The sequence below is a fragment of the Gouania willdenowi genome, unplaced genomic scaffold, assembly GCF_900634775.1.
Source record: "Gouania willdenowi unplaced genomic scaffold, fGouWil2.1 scaffold_120_arrow_ctg1, whole genome shotgun sequence".
Lineage (NCBI taxonomy): Eukaryota > Metazoa > Chordata > Actinopteri > Blenniiformes > Gobiesocidae > Gouania > Gouania willdenowi.
This window is the reverse complement of record NW_021144868.1, coordinates 530,016-552,855: the sequence shown is the minus strand read 5'-3', so window position 1 is coordinate 552,855 and position 22,840 is coordinate 530,016. Positions and strand designations below refer to the sequence as shown.

Sequence of the window (22,840 nt, the reverse complement as noted above, 5' to 3'; positions counted from 1 at the left end):
ACTACACAGAAAGGACCCCTACTAGTAACTAACCAGTAACTACTCAGAAAGGGCCCCTACTAGTAACTAACCAGGAACTACTCAGAAAGGGCCCCTACTAGTAACTAACCAGTAACTACTCAGAAAGGGCCCCTACTAGTAACTAACCAGTAACTACTCAGAAAGGACCCTACTAGTAGCTAACCAGTGACTACACAGATAGGGCCCCTACTAGTAGCTAACCAGTAACTACACAGAAAGGGCCCCTACTAGTAACTAACCAGTGAGTACTCAGAAAGGGCCCCTGCTAGTAACTATCCAGTTACTACTCAGAAAGGGCCCCTGCTAGTAACTAACCAGTGACTGCTCAAAAAGGGCCCCTGCTAGTAACTAACCAGTAACTACTCAGAAAGGGTCCCTACTAGTAACTAACCAGTAACTACACAGAAAGGGCCCCTACTAGTAACTAACCAGTAACTACTCAGAAAGGGCCCCTACTAGTAACTAACCAGTAACTACACAGAAAGGGCCCCTACTAGTAACTAACCAGTGACTACTCAGAAAGGGCCCCTAATAGAAACTAACCAGTGACTACTCAGAAAGGGCCCCTACTAGTAACTAACCAGTGACTACACAGAAAGGGTCCCTACTAGTAACTAACCAGTGACTACACAGAAAGGGCCCCTACTAGTAACTGACCAGTAACTACTCAGAATAGGCCCCTACTAGTAACTAACCAGTAACTACTCAGAAAGGGTCCCTACTAGTAACTAACCAGTAACTACACAGAAAGGGCCCCTACTAGTAACTAACCAGTAACTACACAGAAAGGGCCCCTACTAGTAACTAACCAGTAACTACTCAGGAAGGGTCCCTACTAGTAACTAACCAGTAACTACACAGAAAGGGCCCCTACTAGTAACTAACCAGTGAGTACTCAGAAAGGGCCCCTACTAGTAACTATCCAGTTACTACTCAGAAAAGGCCCCTGCTAGTAACTAACCAGTAACTACTCAGAAAGGGTCCCTACTAGTAACTAACCAGTAACTACTCAGAAAGGGCCCCTACTAGTAACTAACCAGTAACTACACAGAAAGGGCCCCTACTAGTAACTAACCAGTGACTACACAGAAAGGGCCCCTGCTAGTAACTATCCAGTTACTACTCAGAAAAGGCCCCTGCTAGTAACTAACCAGTAACTACACAGAAAGGACCCCTACTAGTAACTAACCAGTAACTACACAGAAAGGGTCCCTACTTGTAACTAACCAGTAACTACACAGAAAGGGCCCCTACTAGTAACTAACCAGTGAGTACTCAGAAAGGGCCCCTACTAGTAACTATCCAGTTACTACTCAGAAAAGGCCCCTGCTAGTAACTAACCAGTAACTACTCAGAAAGGGTCCCTACCAGTAACTAACCAGTGACTACACAGATAGGGCCCCTACTAGTAACTAACCAGTGACTACACAGAAAGGGCCCCTACTAGTAACTAACCAGGAACTACTCAGAAAGGGCCCCTACTAGTAACTAACCAGTAACTACTCAGAAAGGGCCCCTACTAGTAACTAACCAGTAACTACTCAGAAAGGACCCCTACTAGTAACTAACCAGTAACTACTCAGAAAGGGCCCCTACTAGTAACTAACCAGGAACTACTCAGAAAGGGCCCCTACTAGTAACTAACCAGGAACTACTCAGAAAGGGCCCCTACTAGTAACTAACCAGTAACTACTCAGAAAGGGTCCCTACTAGTAACTAACCAGTAACTACTCAGAAAGGGCCCCTACTAGTAACTAACCAGGAACTACTCAGAAAGGGCCCCTACTAGTAACTAACCAGTAACTACTCAGAAAGGGCCCCTACTAGTAACTAACCAGTAACTACTCAGAAAGGACCCCTACTAGTAACTAACCAGTAACTACTCAGAAAGGGCCCCTACTATTAACTAACCAGTTACTACACAGAAAGGACCCCTACTAGTAGCTAACCAGTGACTACACAGAAAGGGCCCCTACTAGTAACTAACCAGTGAGTACTCAGAAAGGGCCCCTGCTAGTAACTATCCAGTTACTACTCAGAAAGGGCCCCTGCTAGTAACTAACCAGTGACTGCTCAGAAAGGGCCCCTGCTAGTAACTAACCAGTAACTACTCAGAAAGGGTCCCTACTAGTAACTGACCAGTAACTACACAGAAAGGGCCCCTACTAGTAACTAACCAGTAACTACACAGAAAGGGCCCCTACTAGTAACTAACCAGTGACTACTCAGAAAGGGCCCCTAATAGAAACTAACCAGTGACTACTCAGAAAGGGCCCCTACTAGTAACTAACCAGTGACTACACAGAAAGGGTCCCTACTAGTAACTAACCAGTAACTACTCAGAAAGGGCCCCTACTTGTAACTAACCAGTAACTACTCAGAAAGGGCCCCTACTAGTAACTAACCAGTAACTACTCAGAAAGGGCCCCTACTAGTAACTAACCAGTAACTACTCAGAAAGGGCCCCTACTAGTAATTAACCAGTAACTACACAAAAAGGGCCCCTACTAGTAACTAACCAGTAATTACTCAGAAAGGGCCCCTACTAGTAACTAACCAGTTACTACTCAGAAAGGGCCCCTACTAGTAACTAACCAGTGACTACACAGAAAGGGCCCCTAGTAGTAACTAACCAGTAACTACTCAGAATAGGCCCCTACTAGTAACTAACCAGTAACTACTCAGAAAGGGTCCCTACTAGTAACTAACCAGTAACTACACAGAAAGGGCCCCTACTAGTAACTAACCAGTAACTACACAGAAAGGGCCCCTACTAATAACTAACCAGTAACTACTCAGAAAGGGTCCCTACTCGTAACTAACCAGTAACTACACAGAAAGGGCCCCTACTAGTAACTAACCAGTAACTACACAGAAAGGGCCCCTACTAGTAACTAACCAGTGAGTACTCAGAAAGGGCCCCTGCTAGTAACTAACCAGTTACTACTCAGAAAAGGCCCCTGCTAGTAACTAACCAGTAACTACACAGAAAGGGCCCCTACTAGTAACTAACCAGTAACTACACAGAAAGGGCCCCTACTAGTAACTAACCAGTAACTACTCAGAAAGGGCCCCTACTAGTAACTAACCAGTAACTACTCAGAAAGGGTCCCTACTAGTAACTAACCAGTAACAACACAGAAAGGGCCCCTACTAGTAACTAACCAGTGAGTACTCAGAAAGGGCCCCTACTAGTAACTATCCAGTTACTACTCAGAAAAGGCCCCTGCTAGTAACTAACCAGTAACTACACAGATAGGGCCCCTACTAGTAACTAACCAGTGACTACACAGAAAGGGCCCCTACTAGTAACTAACCAGTGACTACACAGAAAGGGTCCCTACTAGTAACTAACCAGTAACTACTCAGAAAGGGCCCCTACTAGTAACTAACCAGGAACTACTCAGAAAGGGCCCCTACTAGTAACTAACCAGTAACTACTCAGAAAGGGCCCCTACTAGTAACTAACCAGTAACTACTCAGAAAGGACCCTACTAGTAGCTAACCAGTGACTACACAAAAAGGGCCCCTACTAGTAACTAACCAGTGACTACACAGAAAGGACCCCTACTAGTAACTAACCAGTAACTACTCAGAAAGGGCCCCTACTAGTAACTAACCAGGAACTACTCAGAAAGGGCCCCTACTAGTAACTAACCAGTAACTACTCAGAAAGGGCCCCTACTAGTAACTAACCAGTAACTACTCAGAAAGGACCCTACTAGTAGCTAACCAGTGACTACACAGATAGGGCCCCTACTAGTAGCTAACCAGTAACTACACAGAAAGGGCCCCTACTAGTAACTAACCAGTGAGTACTCAGAAAGGGCCCCTGCTAGTAACTATCCAGTTACTACTCAGAAAGGGCCCCTGCTAGTAACTAACCAGTGACTGCTCAGAAAGGGCCCCTGCTAGTAACTAACCAGTAACTACTCAGAAAGGGTCCCTACTAGTAACTAACCAGTAACTACACAGAAAGGGCCCCTACTAGTAACTAACCAGTAACTACTCAGAAAGGGCCCCTACTAGTAACTAACCAGTAACTACACAGAAAGGGCCCCTACTAGTAACTAACCAGTGACTACTCAGAAAGGGCCCCTAATAGAAACTAACCAGTGACTACTCAGAAAGGGCCCCTACTAGTAACTAACCAGTGACTACACAGAAAGGGCCCCTACTAGTAACTAACCAGTAACTACTCAGAATAGGCCCCTACTAGTAACTAACCAGTAACTACTCAGAAAGGGTCCCTACTAGTAACTAACCAGTAACTACACAGAAAGGGCCCCTACTAGTAACTAACCAGTAACTACACAGAAAGGGCCCCTACTAGTAACTAACCAGTAACTACTCAGAAAGGGTCCCTACTAGTAACTAACCAGTAACTACACAGAAAGGGTCCCTACTAGTAACTAACCAGTAACTACACAGAAAGGGCCCCTACTAGTAACTAACCAGTGAGTACTCAGAAAGGGCCCCTGCTAGTAACTAACCAGTTACTACTCATAAAAGGCCCCTGCTAGTAACTAACCAGTAACTACACAGAAAGGACCCCTACTAGTAACTAACCAGTAACTACACAGAAAGGGCCCCTACTAGTAACTAACCAGTAACTACTCAGAAAGGGCCCCTACTAGTAACTAACCAGTAACTACTCAGAAAGGGTCCCTACTAGTAACTAACCAGTAACTACACAGAAAGGGCCCCTACTAGTAACTAACCAGTGAGTACTCAGAAAGGGCCCCTACTAGTAACTATCCAGTTACTACTCAGAAAAGGCCCCTGCTAGTAACTAACCAGTAACTACACAGATAGGGCCCCTACTAGTAACTAACCAGTGACTACACAGAAAGGGCCCCTACTAGTAACTAACCAGTGACTACACAGAAAGGGTCCCTACTAGTAACTAACCAGTAACTACTCAGAAAGGGCCCCTACATGTAACTAACCAGGAACTACTCAGAAAGGGCCCCTACTAGTAACTAACCAGTGACTACACAGAAAGGACCCCTACTAGTAACTAACCAGTAACTACTCAGAAAGGGCCCCTACTAGTAACTAACCAGGAACTACTCAGAAAGGGCCCCTACTAGTAACTAACCAGTAACTACTCAGAAAGGGCCCCTACTAGTAACTAACCAGTAACTACTCAGAAAGGACCCTACTAGTAGCTAACCAGTGACTACACAGATAGGGCCCCTACTAGTAGCTAACCAGTAACTACACAGAAAGGGCCCCTACTAGTAACTAACCAGTGAGTACTCAGAAAGGGCCCCTGCTAGTAACTATCCAGTTACTACTCAGAAAGGGCCCCTGCTAGTAACTAACCAGTGACTGCTCAGAAAGGGCCCCTGCTAGTAACTAACCAGTAACTACTCAGAAAGGGTCCCTACTAGTAACTAACCAGTAACTACACAGAAAGGGCCCCTACTAGTAACTAACCAGTAACTACTCAGAAAGGGCCCCTACTAGTAACTAACCAGTAACTACACAGAAAGGGCCCCTACTAGTAACTAACCAGTGACTACTCAGAAAGGGCCCCTAATAGAAACTAACCAGTGACTACTCAGAAAGGGCCCCTACTAGTAACTAACCAGTAACTACTCAGAAAGGACCCTACTAGTAGCTAACCAGTGACTACACAGATAGGGCCACTACTAGTAGCTAACCAGTAACTACACAGAAAGGGCCCCTACTAGTAACTAACCAGTGAGTACTCAGAAAGGGCCCCTGCTAGTAACTATCCAGTTACTACTCAGAAAGGGCCCCTGCTAGTAACTAACCAGTAACTACTCAGAAAGGGTCCCTACTAGTAACTAACCAGTAACTACACAGAAAGGGCCCCTACTAGTAACTAACCAGTAACTACTCAGAAAGGGCCCCTACTAGTAACTAACCAGTAACTACACAGAAAGGGCCCCTACTAGTAACTAACCAGTGACTACTCAGAAAGGGCCCCTAATAGAAACTAACCAGTGACTACTCAGAAAGGGCCCCTACTAGTAACTAACCAGTGACTACACAGAAAGGGTCCCTACTAGTAACTAACCAGTGACTACACAGAAAGGGCCCCTACTAGTAACTAACCAGTAACTACTCAGAATAGGCCCCTACTAGTAACTAACCAGTAACTACTCAGAAAGGGTCCCTACTAGTAACTAACCAGTAACTACACAGAAAGGGCCCCTACTAGTAACTAACCAGTAACTACACAGAAAGGGCCCCTACTAGTAACTAACCAGTAACTACTCAGAAAGGGTCCCTACTAGTAACTAACCAGTAACTACACAGAAAGGGTCCCTACTAGTAACTAACCAGTAACTACACAGAAAGGGCCCCTACTAGTAACTAACCAGTGAGTACTCAGAAAGGGCCCCTGCTAGTAACTAACCAGTTACTACTCATAAAAGGCCCCTGCTAGTAACTAACCAGTAACTACACAGAAAGGACCCCTACTAGTAACTAACCAGTAACTACACAGAAAGGGCCCCTACTAGTAACTAACCAGTAACTACTCAGAAAGGGCCCCTACTAGTAACTAACCAGTAACTACTCAGAAAGGGTCCCTACTAGTAACTAACCAGTAACTACACAGAAAGGGCCCCTACTAGTAACTAACCAGTGAGTACTCAGAAAGGGCCCCTACTAGTAACTATCCAGTTACTACTCAGAAAAGGCCCCTGCTAGTAACTAACCAGTAACTACACAGATAGGGCCCCTACTAGTAACTAACCAGTGACTACACAGAAAGGGCCCCTACTAGTAACTAACCAGTGACTACACAGAAAGGGTCCCTACTAGTAACTAACCAGTAACTACTCAGAAAGGGCCCCTACATGTAACTAACCAGGAACTACTCAGAAAGGGCCCCTACTAGTAACTAACCAGTGACTACACAGAAAGGACCCCTACTAGTAACTAACCAGTAACTACTCAGAAAGGGCCCCTACTAGTAACTAACCAGGAACTACTCAGAAAGGGCCCCTACTAGTAACTAACCAGTAACTACTCAGAAAGGGCCCCTACTAGTAACTAACCAGTAACTACTCAGAAAGGACCCTACTAGTAGCTAACCAGTGACTACACAGATAGGGCCCCTACTAGTAGCTAACCAGTAACTACACAGAAAGGGCCCCTACTAGTAACTAACCAGTGAGTACTCAGAAAGGGCCCCTGCTAGTAACTATCCAGTTACTACTCAGAAAGGGTCCCTGCTAGTAACTAACCAGTGACTGCTCAGAAAGGGCCCCTGCTAGTAACTAACCAGTAACTACTCAGAAAGGGTCCCTACTAGTAACTAACCAGTAACTACACAGAAAGGGCCCCTACTAGTAACTAACCAGTAACTACTCAGAAAGGGCCCCTACTAGTAACTAACCAGTAACTACACAGAAAGGGCCCCTACTAGTAACTAACCAGTGACTACTCAGAAAGGGCCCCTAATAGAAACTAACCAGTGACTACTCAGAAAGGGCCCCTACTAGTAACTAACCAGTAACTACTCAGAAAGGACCCTACTAGTAGCTAACCAGTGACTACACAGATAGGGCCACTACTAGTAGCTAACCAGTAACTACACAGAAAGGGCCCCTACTAGTAACTAACCAGTGAGTACTCAGAAAGGGCCCCTGCTAGTAACTATCCAGTTACTACTCAGAAAAGGCCCCTGCTAGTAACTAACCAGTAACTACACAGATAGGGTCCCTACTAGTAACTAACCAGTGACTACACAGAAAGGACCCCTACTAGTAACTAACCAGTAACTACTCAGAAAGGGCCCCTACTAGTAACTAACCAGGAACTACTCAGAAAGGGCCCCTACTAGTAACTAACCAGTAACTACTCAGAAAGGGCCCCTACTAGTAACTAACCAGTAACTACTCAGAAAGGACCCTACTAGTAGCTAACCAGTGACTACACAGATAGGGCCCCTACTAGTAGCTAACCAGTAACTACACAGAAAGGGCCCCTACTAGTAACTAACCAGTGAGTACTCAGAAAGGGTCCCTACTAGTAACTAACCAGTAACTACACAGAAAGGGCCCCTACTAGTAACTAACCAGTAACTACTCAGAAAGGGCCCCTACTAGTAACTAACCAGTAACTACTCAGAAAGGGCCCCTACTAGTAACTAACCAGTAACTACTCAGAAAGGACCCTACTAGTAGCTAACCAGTGACTACACAGATAGGGCCCCTACTAGTAGCTAACCAGTAACTACACAGAAAGGGCCCCTACTAGTAACTAACCAGTGAGTACTCAGAAAGGGCCCCTGCTAGTAACTAACCAGTGACTGCTCAGAAAGGGCCCCTGCTAGTAACTAACCAGTAACTACTCAGAAAGGGTCCCTACTAGTAACTAACCAGTAACTACACAGAAAGGGCCCCTACTAGTAACTAACCAGTAACTACTCAGAAAGGGTCCCTACTAGTAACTAACCAGTAACTACACAGAAAGGGCCCCTACTAGTAACTAACCAGTAACTACTCAGAAAGGGCCCCTACTAGTAACTAACCAGTAACTACACAGAAAGGGCCCCTACTAGTAACTAACCAGTGACTACTCAGAAAGGGCCCCTAATAGAAACTAACCAGTGACTACTCAGAAAGGGCCCCTACTAGTAACTAACCAGTAACTACTCAGAAAGGGTCCCTACTAGTAACTAACCAGTAACTACTCAGAAAGGGCCCCTACTAGTAACTAACCAGTAACTACTCAGGAAGGGCCCCTACTAGTAACTAACCAATAACTACACAGAAAGGGCCCCTACTAGTAACTAACCAGTAACTACTCAGAAAGGGCCCCTCTAGTAACTAACCAGTAACTACACAGAAAGGGCCCCTACTAGTAACTAACCAGTTACTACTCAGAAAGGGCCCCTACTAGTAACTAACCAGTGACTACACAGAAAGGGCCCCTACTAGTAACTAACCAGTAACTACACAGAAAGGGCCCCTACTAGTAACTAACCAGTAACTACTCAGAATAGGGCCCCTACTAGTAACTAACCAGTGACTACTCAGAAAGGGCTCCGTGCAGGGCATTTTCGATGCTCTGTCACTGCAGCGTCTCAAAGTAGTTTAATTATTTTGTTATTAAAATTGACTGTCAATCATCCCTCGAGGGGCCCATTCAATTCGGGGCCCTAGGCAGTTGCCTGTGTTGCCTACCCTGTTGCAACGCCTCTGCTTACATTTGATTGGTAGTTGAGGACATACAGTAGCATCATGTGAATTTTTTATGCCTATGAAGATGTTGCTCATCACTCTTCTAATGTCCAAACAGACCAATCAGAAGCTGACCTCATCCATCTCAGTTTGGAGCCCCACCAATCACAGCACAGCCTGGCCTTAGACTCCTCCCACTCTACAGGTGAGGTTGGTTTGATTTTTCCTTCCCTCTGAGGGCATCTCACAGCTGTAAACATCTGTGATGCTGAACAGGAAGTGAGCATCTTCTTCTTTCTTTGTTATTGGCGCGTTAAAACCAACTTGAATAAAAGCAAATCACCACCTACTGTTTGATTTTATTACTTTCACATTCTACACTTAATGTCTACTAATAAGGTTCTAATCTCATAATGTTTGTCAACACGGGTTGGGCCTAACAAACTCTATTGATGTGTCTGAAACCAGGGGGCGGAGCCTCACCTCATAGAGAGCTGACAGGTGAGCTCACATGTCTGTTCAAACACTGTGAAGGTCACTCCGTGTCTCACCACGTTTCTCTCTCTCAGATGGAAACGATTCTCCAGACGTTAACGGTGAATTCTCCTGAAGTTTTGCTTTCTTTCATTTCTTGAAAATCCTTCACTTCAATCTTTTTGATCCTCATTTACTGCAGGAAACGGTCGATTGAGCCTCATGTCAGAGACTCACACAGGTAACACACACACACACACACACACACACACACACACACACACACACACACACACACACGTAACACACACAGCTACACAATATTCTCTGATGATGATATTTTCAGTGATCGACCTTCAGACGGTGATGGCTGACCTTCACACAAACACAGGTGATTAATTAGTACTTAGTGTAAATACCATTAGTCTCATTCCCTTTAAGGGTTTAGTCTCATTCCCTTTAAGGGTTTAGTCTCATTCCCTTTAAGGGTTTAGTCTCATTCCCTTTAAGGGGTTAGTCTCATTCCCTTTAAGGGGTTAGTCTCATTCCCTTTAAGGGGTTAGTCTCATTCCCTTTAAGGGTTTAGTCTCATTCCCTTTAAGGGTTTAGTCTCATTCCCTTTAAGGGGTTAGTCTCATTCCCTTTAAGGGGTTAGTCTCATTCCCTTTAAGGGGTTAGTCTCATTCCCTTTAAGGGTTTAGTCTCATTCCCTTTAAGGGGTTAGTCTCATTCCCTTTAAGGGTTTAGTCTCATTCCCTTTAAGGGGTTAGTTATCCATTCCCTTTAAGGGTTTAGTCTCATTCCTTTAAGGGGTTAGTCTCATTCCCTTTAAGGGGTTAGTCTCATTCCCTTTAAGGGGTTAGTCTCATTCCCTTTAAGGGGTTAGTCTCATTCCCTTTAAGGGGTTAGTCTCATTCCCTTTAAGGGTTTAGTCTCATTCCCTTTAAGGGTTTAGTCTCATTCCCTTTAAGGGTTTAGTCTCATTCCCTTTAAGGGGTTAGTCTCATTCCCTTTAAGGGGTTAGTCTCATTCCCTTTAAGGGGTTAAGTCTCATTCCCTTTAAGGGTTTAGTCTCATTCTCTTTAAGGGTTTAGTCTCATTCCCTTTAAGGGGTTAGTCTCATTCCCTTTAAGGGGTTAAGTCTCATTCCCTTTAAGGGGTTAAGTCTCATTCCCTTTAAGGGTTAAGTCTCATTCTCTTTAAGGGGTTAAGTCTCATTCCCTTTAAGGGGTTAGTCTCATCCCCTTTAAGGGTTAAGTCTCATTCCCTTTAAGGGTTAAGTCTCATTCCCTTTAAGGGTTAAGTCTCATTCCCTTTAAGGGGTTAGTCTCATTCCCTTTAAGGGTTTAGTCTCATTCCCTTAAGGGTTAGTCTCATTCCCTTTAAGGGTTTAGTCTCTTTCCCTTTAAGGGTTTAGTCTCATTCCCTATAAGGGGTTAGTCTCATTCCCTTTAAGGGTTTAGTCTCATTCCCTTTAAGGGGTTAGTCTCATTCCCTTTAAGGGGTTAGTCTCATTCCCTTTAAGGGTTTAGTCTCATTCCCTTTAAGGGGTTAGTCTCATTCCCTTTAAGGGTTTAGTCTCATTCCCTTTAAGGGTTTAGTCTCATTCCCTTTAAGGGGTTAGTCTCATTCCCTTTAAGGGTTTAGTCTCATTCCCTTTAAGGGTTTAGTCTCATTCCCTTTAAGGGTTAAGTCTCATTCCCTTTAAGGGTTTAGTCTCATTCCCTTTAAGGGTTAGTCTCATTCCCTTTAAGGGTTAGTCTCATTCCCTTTAAGGGTTAGTCTCATTCCCTTTAAGGGTTAGTCTCATTCCCTTTAAGGGTTTAGTCTCATTCCCTTTAAGGGTTAGTCTCATTCCCTTTAAGGGTTTAGTCTCATTCCCTTTAAGGGGTTAGTCTCATTCCCTTTAAGGGTTTTAAGTCTCATTCCCTTTAAGGGTTAGTCTCATTCCCTTTAAGGGTTAGTCTTATTCCCTTTAAGGGGTTAGTCTCATTCCCTTTAAGGGTTTAGTCTCATTCCCTTTAAGGGGTTAAGTCTCATTCCCTTTAAGGGGTTAGTCTCATTCCCTTTAAGGGGTTAGTCTCATTCCCTTTAAGGGGTTAGTCTCATTCCCTTTAAGGGGTTAGTCTCATTCCCTTTAAGGGTTAAGTCTCATTCCCTTTAAGGGTTAAGTCTCATTCCCTTTAAGGGGTTAGTCTCATTCCCTTTAAGGGTTTAGTCTCATTCCCTTTAAGGGTTTAGTCTCATTCCCTTTAAGGGTTTAGTCTCATTCCCTATAAGGGGTTAGTCTCATTCCCTTTAAGGGTTTAGTCTCATTCCCTTAAGGTTTAAGTCTCATTCCCTTAAGGGTTAGTCCTCATTCCCTTTAAGGGTTAGTCTCATTCCCTTTAAGGGGTTAGTCCTCATTCCTTTAAGGGGTTAGTCTCATTCCCTTTAAAGGTTTAGTCTCATTCCCTTTAAGGGGTTAGTCTCATTCCCTTTAAGGGTTTAGTCTCATTCCCTTTAAGGGGTTAGTCTCATTCCCTTTAAGGGTGTAGTCTCATTCCCTTTAAGGGTTTAGTCTCTTTCCCTTTAAGGGGTTAGTCTCATTCCCTTTAAGGGTTTAGTCTCATTCCCTTTAAGGGTTAAGTCTCATTCCCTTTAAGGGGTTAGTCTCATTCCCTTTAAGGGTTTAGTCTCATTCCCTTTAAGAGGTTAGTCTCTTTCCCTTTAAGGGGTTAGTCTCATTCCCTTTAAGGGTTTAGTCTCATTCCCTTTAAGGGTTAAGTCTCATTCCCTTTAAGGGGTTAGTCTCATTCCCTTTAAGGGGTTAGTCTTATTCCCTTTAAGGGGTTAGTCTCATTCCCTTTAAGGGGTTAGTCTCATTCCCTTTAAGGGGTTAAGTCTCATTCCCTTTAAGGGTTTAGTCTCATTCCCTTTAAGGGTTTAGTCTCATTTCCCTTTAAGGGTTTAGTCTCATTCCCTTTAAGGGTTTAGTCTCATTCCCTTTAAGGGTTTAGTCTCATTCCCTTTAAGGGTTTAGTCTCATTCCCTTTAAGGGGTTAGTCTCATTCCCTTTAAGGGTTTAGTCTCATTCCCTTTAAGGGTTTAGTCTCATTCCCTTTAAGGGTTTAGTCTCATTCCCTTTAAGGGTTTAGTCTCATTCCCTTTAAGGGTTTAGTCTCATTCCCTTTAAGGGGTTAGTCTCATTCCTTTTAAGGGGTTAGTCTTATTCCTTCTTCAATCCAACGATGCTGATATTGACGATGTTTCCAGGTGGTGTTGACTCAGTGACGCACTCTGACATCACAGGTGAGAATTATTTGTCCAATCATGGATCAATATGAGGCACCTCATTCTGCTTTCTGATTGGTTGCTGCTCTAGGTGTCAGCCATGATGTCACAGGTATGAAGCCACACCCTTTTCCCTGTTCTGAACACAAACGTGTAACAGGACTTCTGTTTTCAGGTATTTACTCACCCACAGACATGGTTACCATGGCAACTGGAACCGTAGCAATGGATACAGGTGTGCTCCAACTAATCACGTTAATCAATACATAATCAATCCTTAATGGATGTAAAATAACACCTGTTTGTTTGCAGCGGCTCCAGCTGTGACGGATCAGACGGCTGGTAAGTTTTTCTGGAGTCAAAGGTCAGAGCCTGTAGGTGTATCTAGTGACCTCAGAGTGGGAGGAGCTTCCATTTAGAGAAAGCTGTTGATCCTCAACATGAGGTTCACCTGCTCAGAGCCCTCCGGGGATCAGTTTTAACATTGTCACAGTCTGAACCTTTAACATCACAATATACCGTAGCTCATTGATGTCTAAAGACATCATTTGATTTAGTAACGTTGACTACCAAAGACGCCTATAGACGTCATTGGCGTTTTTGGGCTGGGGTTGCTAGGAGACATTGTGACAATGCTCTCCTGTGAATATCAGGCTTGTACCATGCAACTGGTGCCATATAGGTGGCAGCAGCGGTGCGCTGGATGAGAGATCACCCGTTATGAGCAGAGCTCAGAGGGAGAGGAAATTAGTTTACGAGACAGAAAATGATGCAACGATAGTTAATACTGAAGTTCTCACCAGCTCACAGCAGCTCACACTTGACCAGAGCATGTGTTGAACTAAGTAGACTATTGAGAGTGTGGTGATGGTGAGAGAAAACGATAAAAAAAAAAAAATGGGGCAAGCGGTGACACTTGGCATGTCTGGGAGGAGGAGGAAGTTACGTGTGTGGAGAATGACGGGGGAGAGACTTGGAGGACAATACAGTAAGAAATCCATTCAACTCTGACATAGATAGTAAAATAATAATAATGTTTCCATCAAAAGCCTGGTCTCAGTGTTGTTTTTATAGTTTTATAGAAGGAAACAATGACGAGGTGTCACTAAAGCAAAAAAAAAATGCATCAAAGTCACTAATAGATTTTTTCAGAAAAAAACTTTTTTCTCAGCTTTTTGTCACAAACTGGTGATTTATGTGAAACTTTCCTCTATTCAACTGATGATTACAGAAGAATGAAACAAGATAGAAACAATAAAGTAGAGTCTAATCTATCAGAGTCTGGGTTCAGATTTCACATAGTCATAGTACAAATAGGTCAGTGAGGGGGGGGTAGCTGTGGCTATGGATACCTGCATACGTAGCGCACCTCATTGACCCGTTCAGATCGGCAGTTGTATTTTAGCTCATATTTATTTTTAGCCATCCCTTTATTTTAGCCCTAAATCTAAAATATTTATTTTTTGTCGGATATGTATTTTTAAAGGTGGAATTTGCCGTGTTAAACATGTTAAAATGAAAACATATATATATTTCAAAAGTGGGATTTGAACCCACATTAGCAGAAGCAGAATCCTTGAGAGCGGCGCCCTAGACCACTCGGCCATATCCTGACACAGTGAACTATGGAAACATTTAACATCTGAAAATGGCTGGCAGTGAATGAGTTAATATAAGCTTGAACTATAATAATAATAATTAAATAGGTTTTATTCTACAGAATCCTTTCAGGGTCACTGTACAAACAAAGATTAAATACATGAACATAAGTGTGTTTTATAGGATGGGTAGGAATGGAAACAGTTTGTCTAGGGTTTTAGAGGAAATGAGGCTATTGAGACATTTATGGTAAGGAGGAACGTTTCCATTGGTTAAAGAATAATGTTTATTAATAAGGAGGAGCTTCGTCTGTTAGCAGAGGGAGGAGCTTCGTCTGTTAGCAGAGGGAGGAGCTTCGTCTGTTAGCGTTGTTTCCAACCATCGTCCAGGACTTGATTACCTCCTACAGAGACTGTTGATGTGGTGCTGACGTGGTTTTTTCTTTCTCTGGGTTCTGCTTGTTCTCCACAGGTTCCATCACAGAACAGTACAACCCATCAGGTCAGGGTCCTGAAGGTGAGCAGCTCCGTCCACTCACTGAATACAAATGTAAATATAAACATACATTTTTGTTCTAATCTTCATCACATCATTAATAAGTGGATCATAGACCTGGTTTTGATGGAGGTCACATGATCAGTACAGACTGTATGAGGGTGGAGCCAACATCAAGTAACTATTACTGACTTCCACCGACACTCAGAGGATGTAATGACGTCTGTAACAGATCTACAGACCTGAGGTTTATTCCATAAAACAGGTTATGTTCAAACTCTGAGTATCTCATTCCTAAACATGAGGTATGTTTATCTCTGAGTATGTTACCATGGTAACATTGTCCATGAACTAAACCTGGTCACTGACAGGTTTTATCAAAGAAACCCTGGGTTTCTACCTGGCTCCGCCCACCTGAACACTTTAATAAACCTTAACACTTTTCTCTGAAACACATTAGTGACATCACACACCACAGACGTGTTCACATCATTACTAATGTTGTGTTGATTTATGTTTTTATTTTTTTTGTGATAACGGTAGTTTTCTTTCTAACATTGTAGATGTAGATCATGTAGACACTGAGAGGTTGATCTACATCAAAACATCTACTGTAGTAAACTACTAAATACAAACCTGTAGATAATATAAAGGAGGAGATGATAATGTAAATTAATACACATTTATGGCTCAACATTGACTTTACATTGTTTAATAATGTAATATATGTGGCTGTATGGATCTCACAGTGTAAAAGTTACTGTGGCATAACGAGTTAAGGCTTCATCCTTAGAAACATAGGGTCGAGGATTTGATCCCAGGATCAGTGTTTTTTTTATGAAATATATTATGACGTATAGATGAATCTGGTGATAATATTACATTAAAATCAATATAAATGATTAGATATGAAGCATCAGTCACTGTGTTTATATCCAGTGTAACAGGAGGACTCTCTATGCAGACATCCTATGATGCTGACACGTCTCCTCAGACACATTTTATTATTATTATTAACTAGGGATGTAACGATTCACTCAACTCCCAATACGGTTTGATTCACGATACTGGGTTCACGATGATTCTCTCACCATTTATTTTACAAAATGGGACTGTAGAAAAATGATGACTGAAAAATATTCCTTTTTTTTAAAAAAAAAAAAAAAAAAAGTCATTTCACTGTATTTACGTCAGATATTTGTTTGGACCAGCAGAGGGCGCTGGTAACCCAGTGGTTGTTTGGCATGCAGCTAATCTAGCAGTGAAGAAGAGATGCTATGCTAGCAGACAGAGCTAATAGAAAAACGTGACTTTTACAGATATTCACGTAATTTTACAGATATTTTTTGGTGCTAAAGGGGTAATGAATCATTTATGAACATGTTTAAGAGTAGAAGGCGGCCAGAAAGAAAGTATTAGCAGATTCCGCCCGCCGCCAACACTTCTGGATAGCGCCCTCTGCTGGTTAAAAAAGTACTGTGAATAAATTTTCACAGCATCGATGTGAATCGTGATACCTATGAATCGATTTTTAACTGCCTTACGATTAATCGTTACATCCATATTATTCACCGCTCGTCATGTCACTGAAGAGATATAGTGATAAAGCGACCAAAAAGTGACTAATTACGGGTGATTTAAACCACTATAGACACTGAAGGTGAGTTCAGTGTGAACACACCTTTAGAACAGGTTCATATTCCTCTATAAACACCAGCTTATTTCACCATCAGAGTGAATAAATCACTCTCTTCCAGGTGGTTTCCATGGTAGTTCATGTAATTGTTGATCCACTGATGATGGTTTTTTATTGCATGCGTGCACGTCAGTAACCCAAGGTTTACATACTCAGGGTTTATTGATCCACTTCATACCAGCTTTAACGAATCAGATACACAGAGTTTACCATGGAGGGTATGTTGACCTAGAGTTTATGGATAGACTCAGAGTTTGTTAAACCTCCTTTATGGAATACACCTCTGATCCACAGACCAGAGGGGTTTTTGATCAAACCCAGCTCAGGGTTAAGTCCAGGTTTAATCTGAGAGTCTGGCTCAGTTAAACCTGGTTCTAACTGGAACAGTGGTTTCATCAAAGAGAAAACACCTTGGTTACCATAGTAACACAGTCCGTGGGTCAAACCTGCTCCTGACCAGGTTTAATCTGCTGAGTCATTCTCATGAAACCACGTCATCATTATTAAAGAAGTTATTTAGTGATGTTTTAAAACAACAAAGATCTACAAAAGGAAAAATGAGTCAAAAAGACTTTTTAAATATCACTTTAATAAAAGGTATTTTAAAAGGAAATTAAACAGAATATGATAAATGTTTTAATGATTTTAAATCCGTACAAATGATGATATAATCATTATTACATGTTTAATGTGTTTAAACCATCAGTAATAATAATATATACATGTGTATCATCACCTCTGTTTACACACGGTATAAATGTGTTTATTTATTGATCAGAGATTAATAATGAGAAATCTGTGGATATACAGAGAGGGAGGGGCTTCAGGGCTAGGGCGGAGCACTAAGGCTCCCAATGACAAAGATACACTATCACTTTAAGAGATGTGTGCACACCTCCCAGGTATTATGTCAATGTTTTTTATTCTATCAATGTTTGTTATGGTATTAGTGTTTATTATGACGGTGTTTATTCTATTATGGGATGTTTAGGTGCAGAAAATGTGGAACTGGAGGATTCCTGCTGACTTTCACATCAAACCTCAGGTCCAAATCCTGCGTTTCCAGTTCCAGTGCGACAACCAATCAGCTTGGTCCGGTAGCACTGGCCCCTCCCACTAGCTCTGGCCCCTGAGCATCATTGGCTGTATTTAATTGTTTTTATTTTTGAGGAACCAATGAGAGTAAAGCTCAGCTGACATCATGGCTGTATTATTTTATATGAATAAAGATTTTTGTTTTGAACATCAGATGAGATTTGGTCTCCTTTTTAAAATGTTTATTAATAATAATATAGAATACGGCTGAAATCAGAGTGATCACGATAAACAAACTGACTTTGTCTGAAGAAACCAAAGTATCTTATTAGTATTTTACTATATACTGTAAATAATATTTAAATAACACTGACATCAGCACACTTTCATTTTTATTGATTCAATCATTTTAACACATGGGTCAAAGGTCATGACCTCACACTGCTGCTGTGCTCACAGCCTGTCACAGGTCAGGGTCCAAATGGGCGGGGCTAAGCGGTGCAGTGACAAAGATTGGCTCTTCCTCTAGGTTAGCCACGCCCACTTCCACAGGTGAGCCAATGAACTGTACCAGCTCTTTCCCTGCACCAATCAGAGAACAGAATGGTTACCACGGCAACCAGCCCCTAAACGCCAAGGACAACCAGGTGTGCAGCTCACCTGTGACATCATTTCCTCTCGGAGCCTCTTCAGTCAGCAGCTGTGACGTCATCAAAGGTCAGAACAACAACAAAACATGAGCCAAACAATCGTTAATGTTGGTTAAAAAGTTAAACCACACACACACACACACACACACACACACACACACACACACACACACACACACACACACACACACACACACACACACACACACACACACACACACACACACACACACACACACACCTGATACTGTTGCTCCAGACAACATTTACTGGTAATATTTATATTAAATTGACAAATGATTGATTGATAAAAGTCAGTGACATCAAAGTGTTTTTTCTCACCGTGTCCAAACAGTCCACATCAAAGTCAGGGCAGCTGAAATACTACACACACACACAGATTATTGATCATGTATTAACATATATAACAATGCAACAGAGGTTGATTATTGATGTGTTATTGATCCTTTATGTTTGGATGATAGAATATTAATACATTTATATTTGTTGTGTTTTATATTTTACATCATATATAACATACTTTATGTTATATATACATTTTCAACAGTTATAAAACAATGCCATAAACTAAGAAGGTCTTCAATGGTTGGGTCGTGACCCCATGTTTAGTTCCCACATTCCTGGTGATCTTAGAGTTATTGATCCTGTTTGTTTCATAAACTATATTATTGTTTTTACCTCCATCAGGAGCAGTGACACGTTTCTATGGTTACATATATAAATATGATATGGGGGGGGGCGTACCTCCATCAGGGGGGAGCAGTCTAAGCTCAGGCTCTGCTTGTTCAGGGCGTTTTGCAGGTTCTCCAAACGATTGTCCATGACATCCACGTGATTGGACAGCTCCGACCTGTGCGCAAACACTGGTCAGTCCCATTGGTTCACACTGCAGCAGGGGGCGGGGCTAACTTACCTCTCAATACAGGCCACTGTTTGACACGGAGGGAGTGGGTCCTCAGCGGGGTCAGATGTCATCAAGGCCAGGGGCGGAGCTAACAGGACAAGCTGAGGTCAGAGATGATGATGATGATGATGATGAAGGTGAGGTTACCTGTGGATGGCTCGTCCAATAGGATGGAGTCTATGAACGTTGTTGGAGAAAAGGGAGTTTCCACAGCAGAGACAGGACACGCCCCCTCAGACGGCTCCTCCTTCATTGATTGGTTCCGTCTGAAGAAAAATCTGATCAATACTAACTGATACTGCTATGTAATGATCAATCACACACTAACTAACCAATCACAGCCTACCGTAGATCCGTCCAATCATCGAGCACATCTTCTGAGGTGGGTGTGGCTACCTCAGTGACATCAGAGATGATTGGTCCAGAGTCTGAGAAAATGTTGGCAGGGCTCTGTGAAAAACAGGAAGTGCTCAGGTCACATGACCTCATGTTTGTCACTATGGGGGCGGAGCTTACCTGCACTGGCTCCAATGAGAGTGGGCGACTGTATTTGGGCAGAGAATGGGTGGAGCTTGAGTCATTGAGCATTAATGGGCTGCAGAGACAAACAACCAATCAAACGCTTGGATTAAAGCAGTAGGCTCCTCCCCAAACCTGGTCCTACAGGTACAGGTGTAAAGAAGCTCCAACAGGTAAACCCCATAGCCCCCTACTGTGTGTGCGTGTTATTACATCTTCCTCTTGACTCCAAGGATTCTGTTTGTTTGGACGAGCGACACAAGAAACTGCAGCAGCTGCAGAGAGAGAGAGAGACCATGTGACGTGCTAACTGTTAAGTGCTAACTGCTAAGTGTTGTTGGTTCTGACCTTGTTGACGACCTTCTGCTGCTGTGTGTGCTTCTGTCTCAGACTGGCCACTTCTCTCCACAAAGCCTCGTTCTCCCTGAAACAAGAATTAGAGCTGAGGAACATCACGGACCAGGTCTGATTCTGGTTCCTGGTCTCACTGTTTCATGGCACTGATCCTGAAGTCGATGGTCTCCTGTTTTCCTTTCATCTGCTGAACGTCGTTGAGGATCTGAGAAATATTCTCTGTGGACACTTTGACCTCCTCCTGACGACTCACCTGGAATAACAGAACCACACGTTACACATTAACGCACACGTCACATGATTCTGGTGGCGATACGCACCATGGTCACTTTCCGTTTGATGTTCTCCAGCAGATGTTCTTCTCCTCGGATGAAGAACGGATGCTGGAACTCGGTGTCGTCTGTCTCTGGTTTCACCAAGCCGCTCTGCTCCATGTGGACCACCTTCCGGAACCCGTCTGAAAGCCAGCAACAGGTGGGTTCTATGTGTTTTGGTAGGGGTGGAGCTTGGCGGTAGGGGCGGATCTTAGCAAGCTACTTACACATGTTGAGCTGTCGGATGAAACTGGCCATGTTGTTGTGTTTGAAGAACTTTGGGAGAACTTCTTTAGAGAACCGACCCTGGTCGTAGACATGGAAACTAGAACCACTCTGACACACGCACACGCACACACACACACACACACACACACACACGCACACACACACACACACACTATTATCCAATCATCTTCTACAATGACTCCATGTTTTTAATGATCAGTGAGTCTGTGTATAGTTGATCAATCACTACTGTGTGTGTGTGTGTGTGTGTGTGTATACAGTGTGAGTACAGATTGTGGGAGGAGTTAGGTTTGTAAAGCCCTGCCCCGCCCCTAACCTTGAAACATAACAGATTTAAATGAAGCTCATTAGTTTGATTAGTTGTTAATGTTGTAAACGTTAAACTTTAGAAACTTCCTGTAGCGCCACCTTTAGGATGACTGAGCTGTTTTACAGCTGCATTAGTAATAATAATAATAATAATAATTAAAATTATTATTACTGCTACTAATGCAGCTGTAAAACAGCTGCATTAGTAGCAGTAATAATTAATATTATTATCATTAAATGTTACACTTTAGATGTTAAATGTTTATTACTAAATAAATCATCTTAGTCAGTTATTTAGTTAGTTAGATAGTGATTTATTAGTTGAATAGTTATTTATTAGTTGAATAGTTATTTATTAGTTGAATAGTTATTTATTAGTTGAATAGTTATTTATTAGTTGAATAGTTATTAATTAGTTAGTTAAATAGTTATTTATTAGTTAGTTAAATAGTTATTTATTAGTTAAATAGGTATTTATTAGTTAGTTAAATAGTTATTAGTTAGTTAAATAGTTATTTATTAGTTAGGTAGATAGTTATTTATTAGTTAGTTAAATAGTTATTTATTAGTTAGTTAGATAGTTATTTATTAGTTAAATAGTTATTTATTAGTTAGTTAGATAGTTATTTATTAGTTAGTTAAATAGTTATTTATTAGTTAGTTAAATAGTTATTTATTAGTTAGTTAGATAGTTATTTATTAGTTAGTTAAATAGTTATTTATTAGTTAAATAGTTATTTATTAGTTAGTTAGATAGTTATTTATTAGTTAGTTAAATAGTTATTTATTAGTTAAATAGTTATTTATTAGTTAGTTAGATAGTTATTTATTAGTTAGTTAAATAGTTATTTATTAGTTAGTTAGATAGTTATTTATTAGTTAGGTAGATAGTTATTTATTAGTTAGTTAGATAGTTATTTATTAGTTAGTTAGATAGTTATTTATTAGTTAGTTAAATAGTTATTTATTAGTTAGTTAGATAGTTATTTATTAGTTAGTTAAATAGTTATTTATTAGTTAGTTAGATAGTTATTTATTAGTTAAATAGTTATTTATTAGTTAGTTAGATAGTTATTTATTAGTTAGTTAAATAGTTATTTATTAGTTAGTTAGATAGTTATTTATTAGTTAGTTAGATAGTTATTTATTAGTTAGTTAAATAGTTATTTATTAGTTAGTTAGATAGTTATTTATTAGTTAGTTAAATAGTTATTTATTAGTTAGTTAGATAGTTATTTATTAGTTAGTTAGTTGTAGGTTACCTGGCTCCATCGGATCAGAGAGTCGGTGTTCGGATCTTCCACTAACATCCACAGTTTGGTGAGAAAAGCAGGAACGTTCACAGCTTCCATCCTGATAACCAGCTAACTAAGCTAACCAGCTAACTAAGCTAACCAGCAAACTAAGCTAACCAGCTAACTAAGCTAACCAGCTGACTAAGCTAACCAGGCTAACGGGGGCAGCACGGACAGTGAAGCGGGTTCAAAACGATTCAAATTTGAAACTGAATGCTAATCCGATCCTACGCTTTAAAAACACCCAAAACAAAACAACAACAATCCGACTGCGTAGTGCCGAGTGCACAGCGTCATGACGTCAGAAGGTGACGTAATGACTTAATCTGGTGCTTCCGGGTCATCTCTAAATTTACACATTATTAAAGAATAATCCGGATTAATTAACTTCACTCAGCTTCGTTCTCCTCTTTAGTTATCTCACTGCATTATTTTATATTATCATTAATGATACACCTTTCTTAC

The 22,840-nt window shown here is 41.6% G+C and overlaps 2 protein-coding genes across 4 annotated transcripts in view; one reads left to right on the top strand and one right to left on the bottom strand.

The window, feature by feature from the left end:
- Nucleotides 1–17,975, top strand: part of LOC114458500 (uncharacterized transmembrane protein DDB_G0289901-like) — a 32,420-nt gene extending 14,445 nt beyond the window's left edge. For both annotated transcript variants that reach the window (XM_028440884.1, XM_028440883.1), the window contains 11 exons: nucleotides 9,307–9,393; nucleotides 9,657–9,689; nucleotides 9,758–9,784; nucleotides 9,865–9,903; nucleotides 10,009–10,053; nucleotides 12,918–12,953; nucleotides 13,027–13,047; nucleotides 13,111–13,170; nucleotides 13,248–13,277; nucleotides 15,006–15,050; nucleotides 17,717–17,975. In XM_028440884.1, coding sequence (XP_028296685.1) covers nucleotides 9,307–9,393; nucleotides 9,657–9,689; nucleotides 9,758–9,784; nucleotides 9,865–9,903; nucleotides 10,009–10,053; nucleotides 12,918–12,953; nucleotides 13,027–13,047; nucleotides 13,111–13,170; nucleotides 13,248–13,277; nucleotides 15,006–15,050; nucleotides 17,717–17,751 — 458 coding nt within the window. In that variant the 3' untranslated portion in view covers nucleotides 17,752–17,975. The remainder of the gene's footprint in view (nucleotides 1–9,306; nucleotides 9,394–9,656; nucleotides 9,690–9,757; nucleotides 9,785–9,864; nucleotides 9,904–10,008; nucleotides 10,054–12,917; nucleotides 12,954–13,026; nucleotides 13,048–13,110; nucleotides 13,171–13,247; nucleotides 13,278–15,005; nucleotides 15,051–17,716) is intronic.
- A 160-nt stretch (nucleotides 17,976–18,135) lies between these two features.
- hsf1 (heat shock transcription factor 1) lies at nucleotides 18,136–22,690 on the bottom strand. 2 transcript variants are annotated; one of them, XM_028440878.1, is made up of 14 exons: nucleotides 22,343–22,690; nucleotides 20,750–20,858; nucleotides 20,529–20,665; nucleotides 20,343–20,461; nucleotides 20,203–20,278; nucleotides 20,068–20,129; nucleotides 19,852–19,930; nucleotides 19,682–19,785; nucleotides 19,483–19,601; nucleotides 19,345–19,423; nucleotides 19,176–19,281; nucleotides 18,753–18,794; nucleotides 18,421–18,460; nucleotides 18,136–18,342 (listed from the first exon to the last, which is right to left on the bottom strand). In XM_028440878.1, exons 1-14 carry the CDS (start codon nucleotides 22,430–22,432, stop codon nucleotides 18,224–18,226), a joined length of 1,281 nt encoding a protein of 426 aa, XP_028296679.1. In that variant the 5' UTR covers nucleotides 22,433–22,690; the 3' UTR covers nucleotides 18,136–18,223. The 2 variants fall into 2 exon arrangements, with proteins under 2 accessions (XP_028296679.1, XP_028296678.1); XM_028440877.1 differs by having other exon boundaries at nucleotides 19,682–19,930.
- Between the last annotated feature and the right edge of the window lie 150 nt (nucleotides 22,691–22,840).

Coding starts and splice junctions, on each gene's coding strand:
- hsf1 (XM_028440877.1), bottom strand. CDS start 22,432: ATGGAAGCTGTGAACGTTCCTGCTTTTCTCACCAAACTGTGGATGTTA. Junction 19,282..19,344: donor ACAGTGGCCTGTATTGAGAG/GTAAGTTAGCCC, acceptor GTTTGCGCACAG/GTCGGAGCTGTCCAATCACG. Junction 18,461..18,752: donor ATGTGGACTGTTTGGACACG/GTGAGAAAAAAC, acceptor ATGACGTCACAG/CTGCTGACTGAAGAGGCTCC.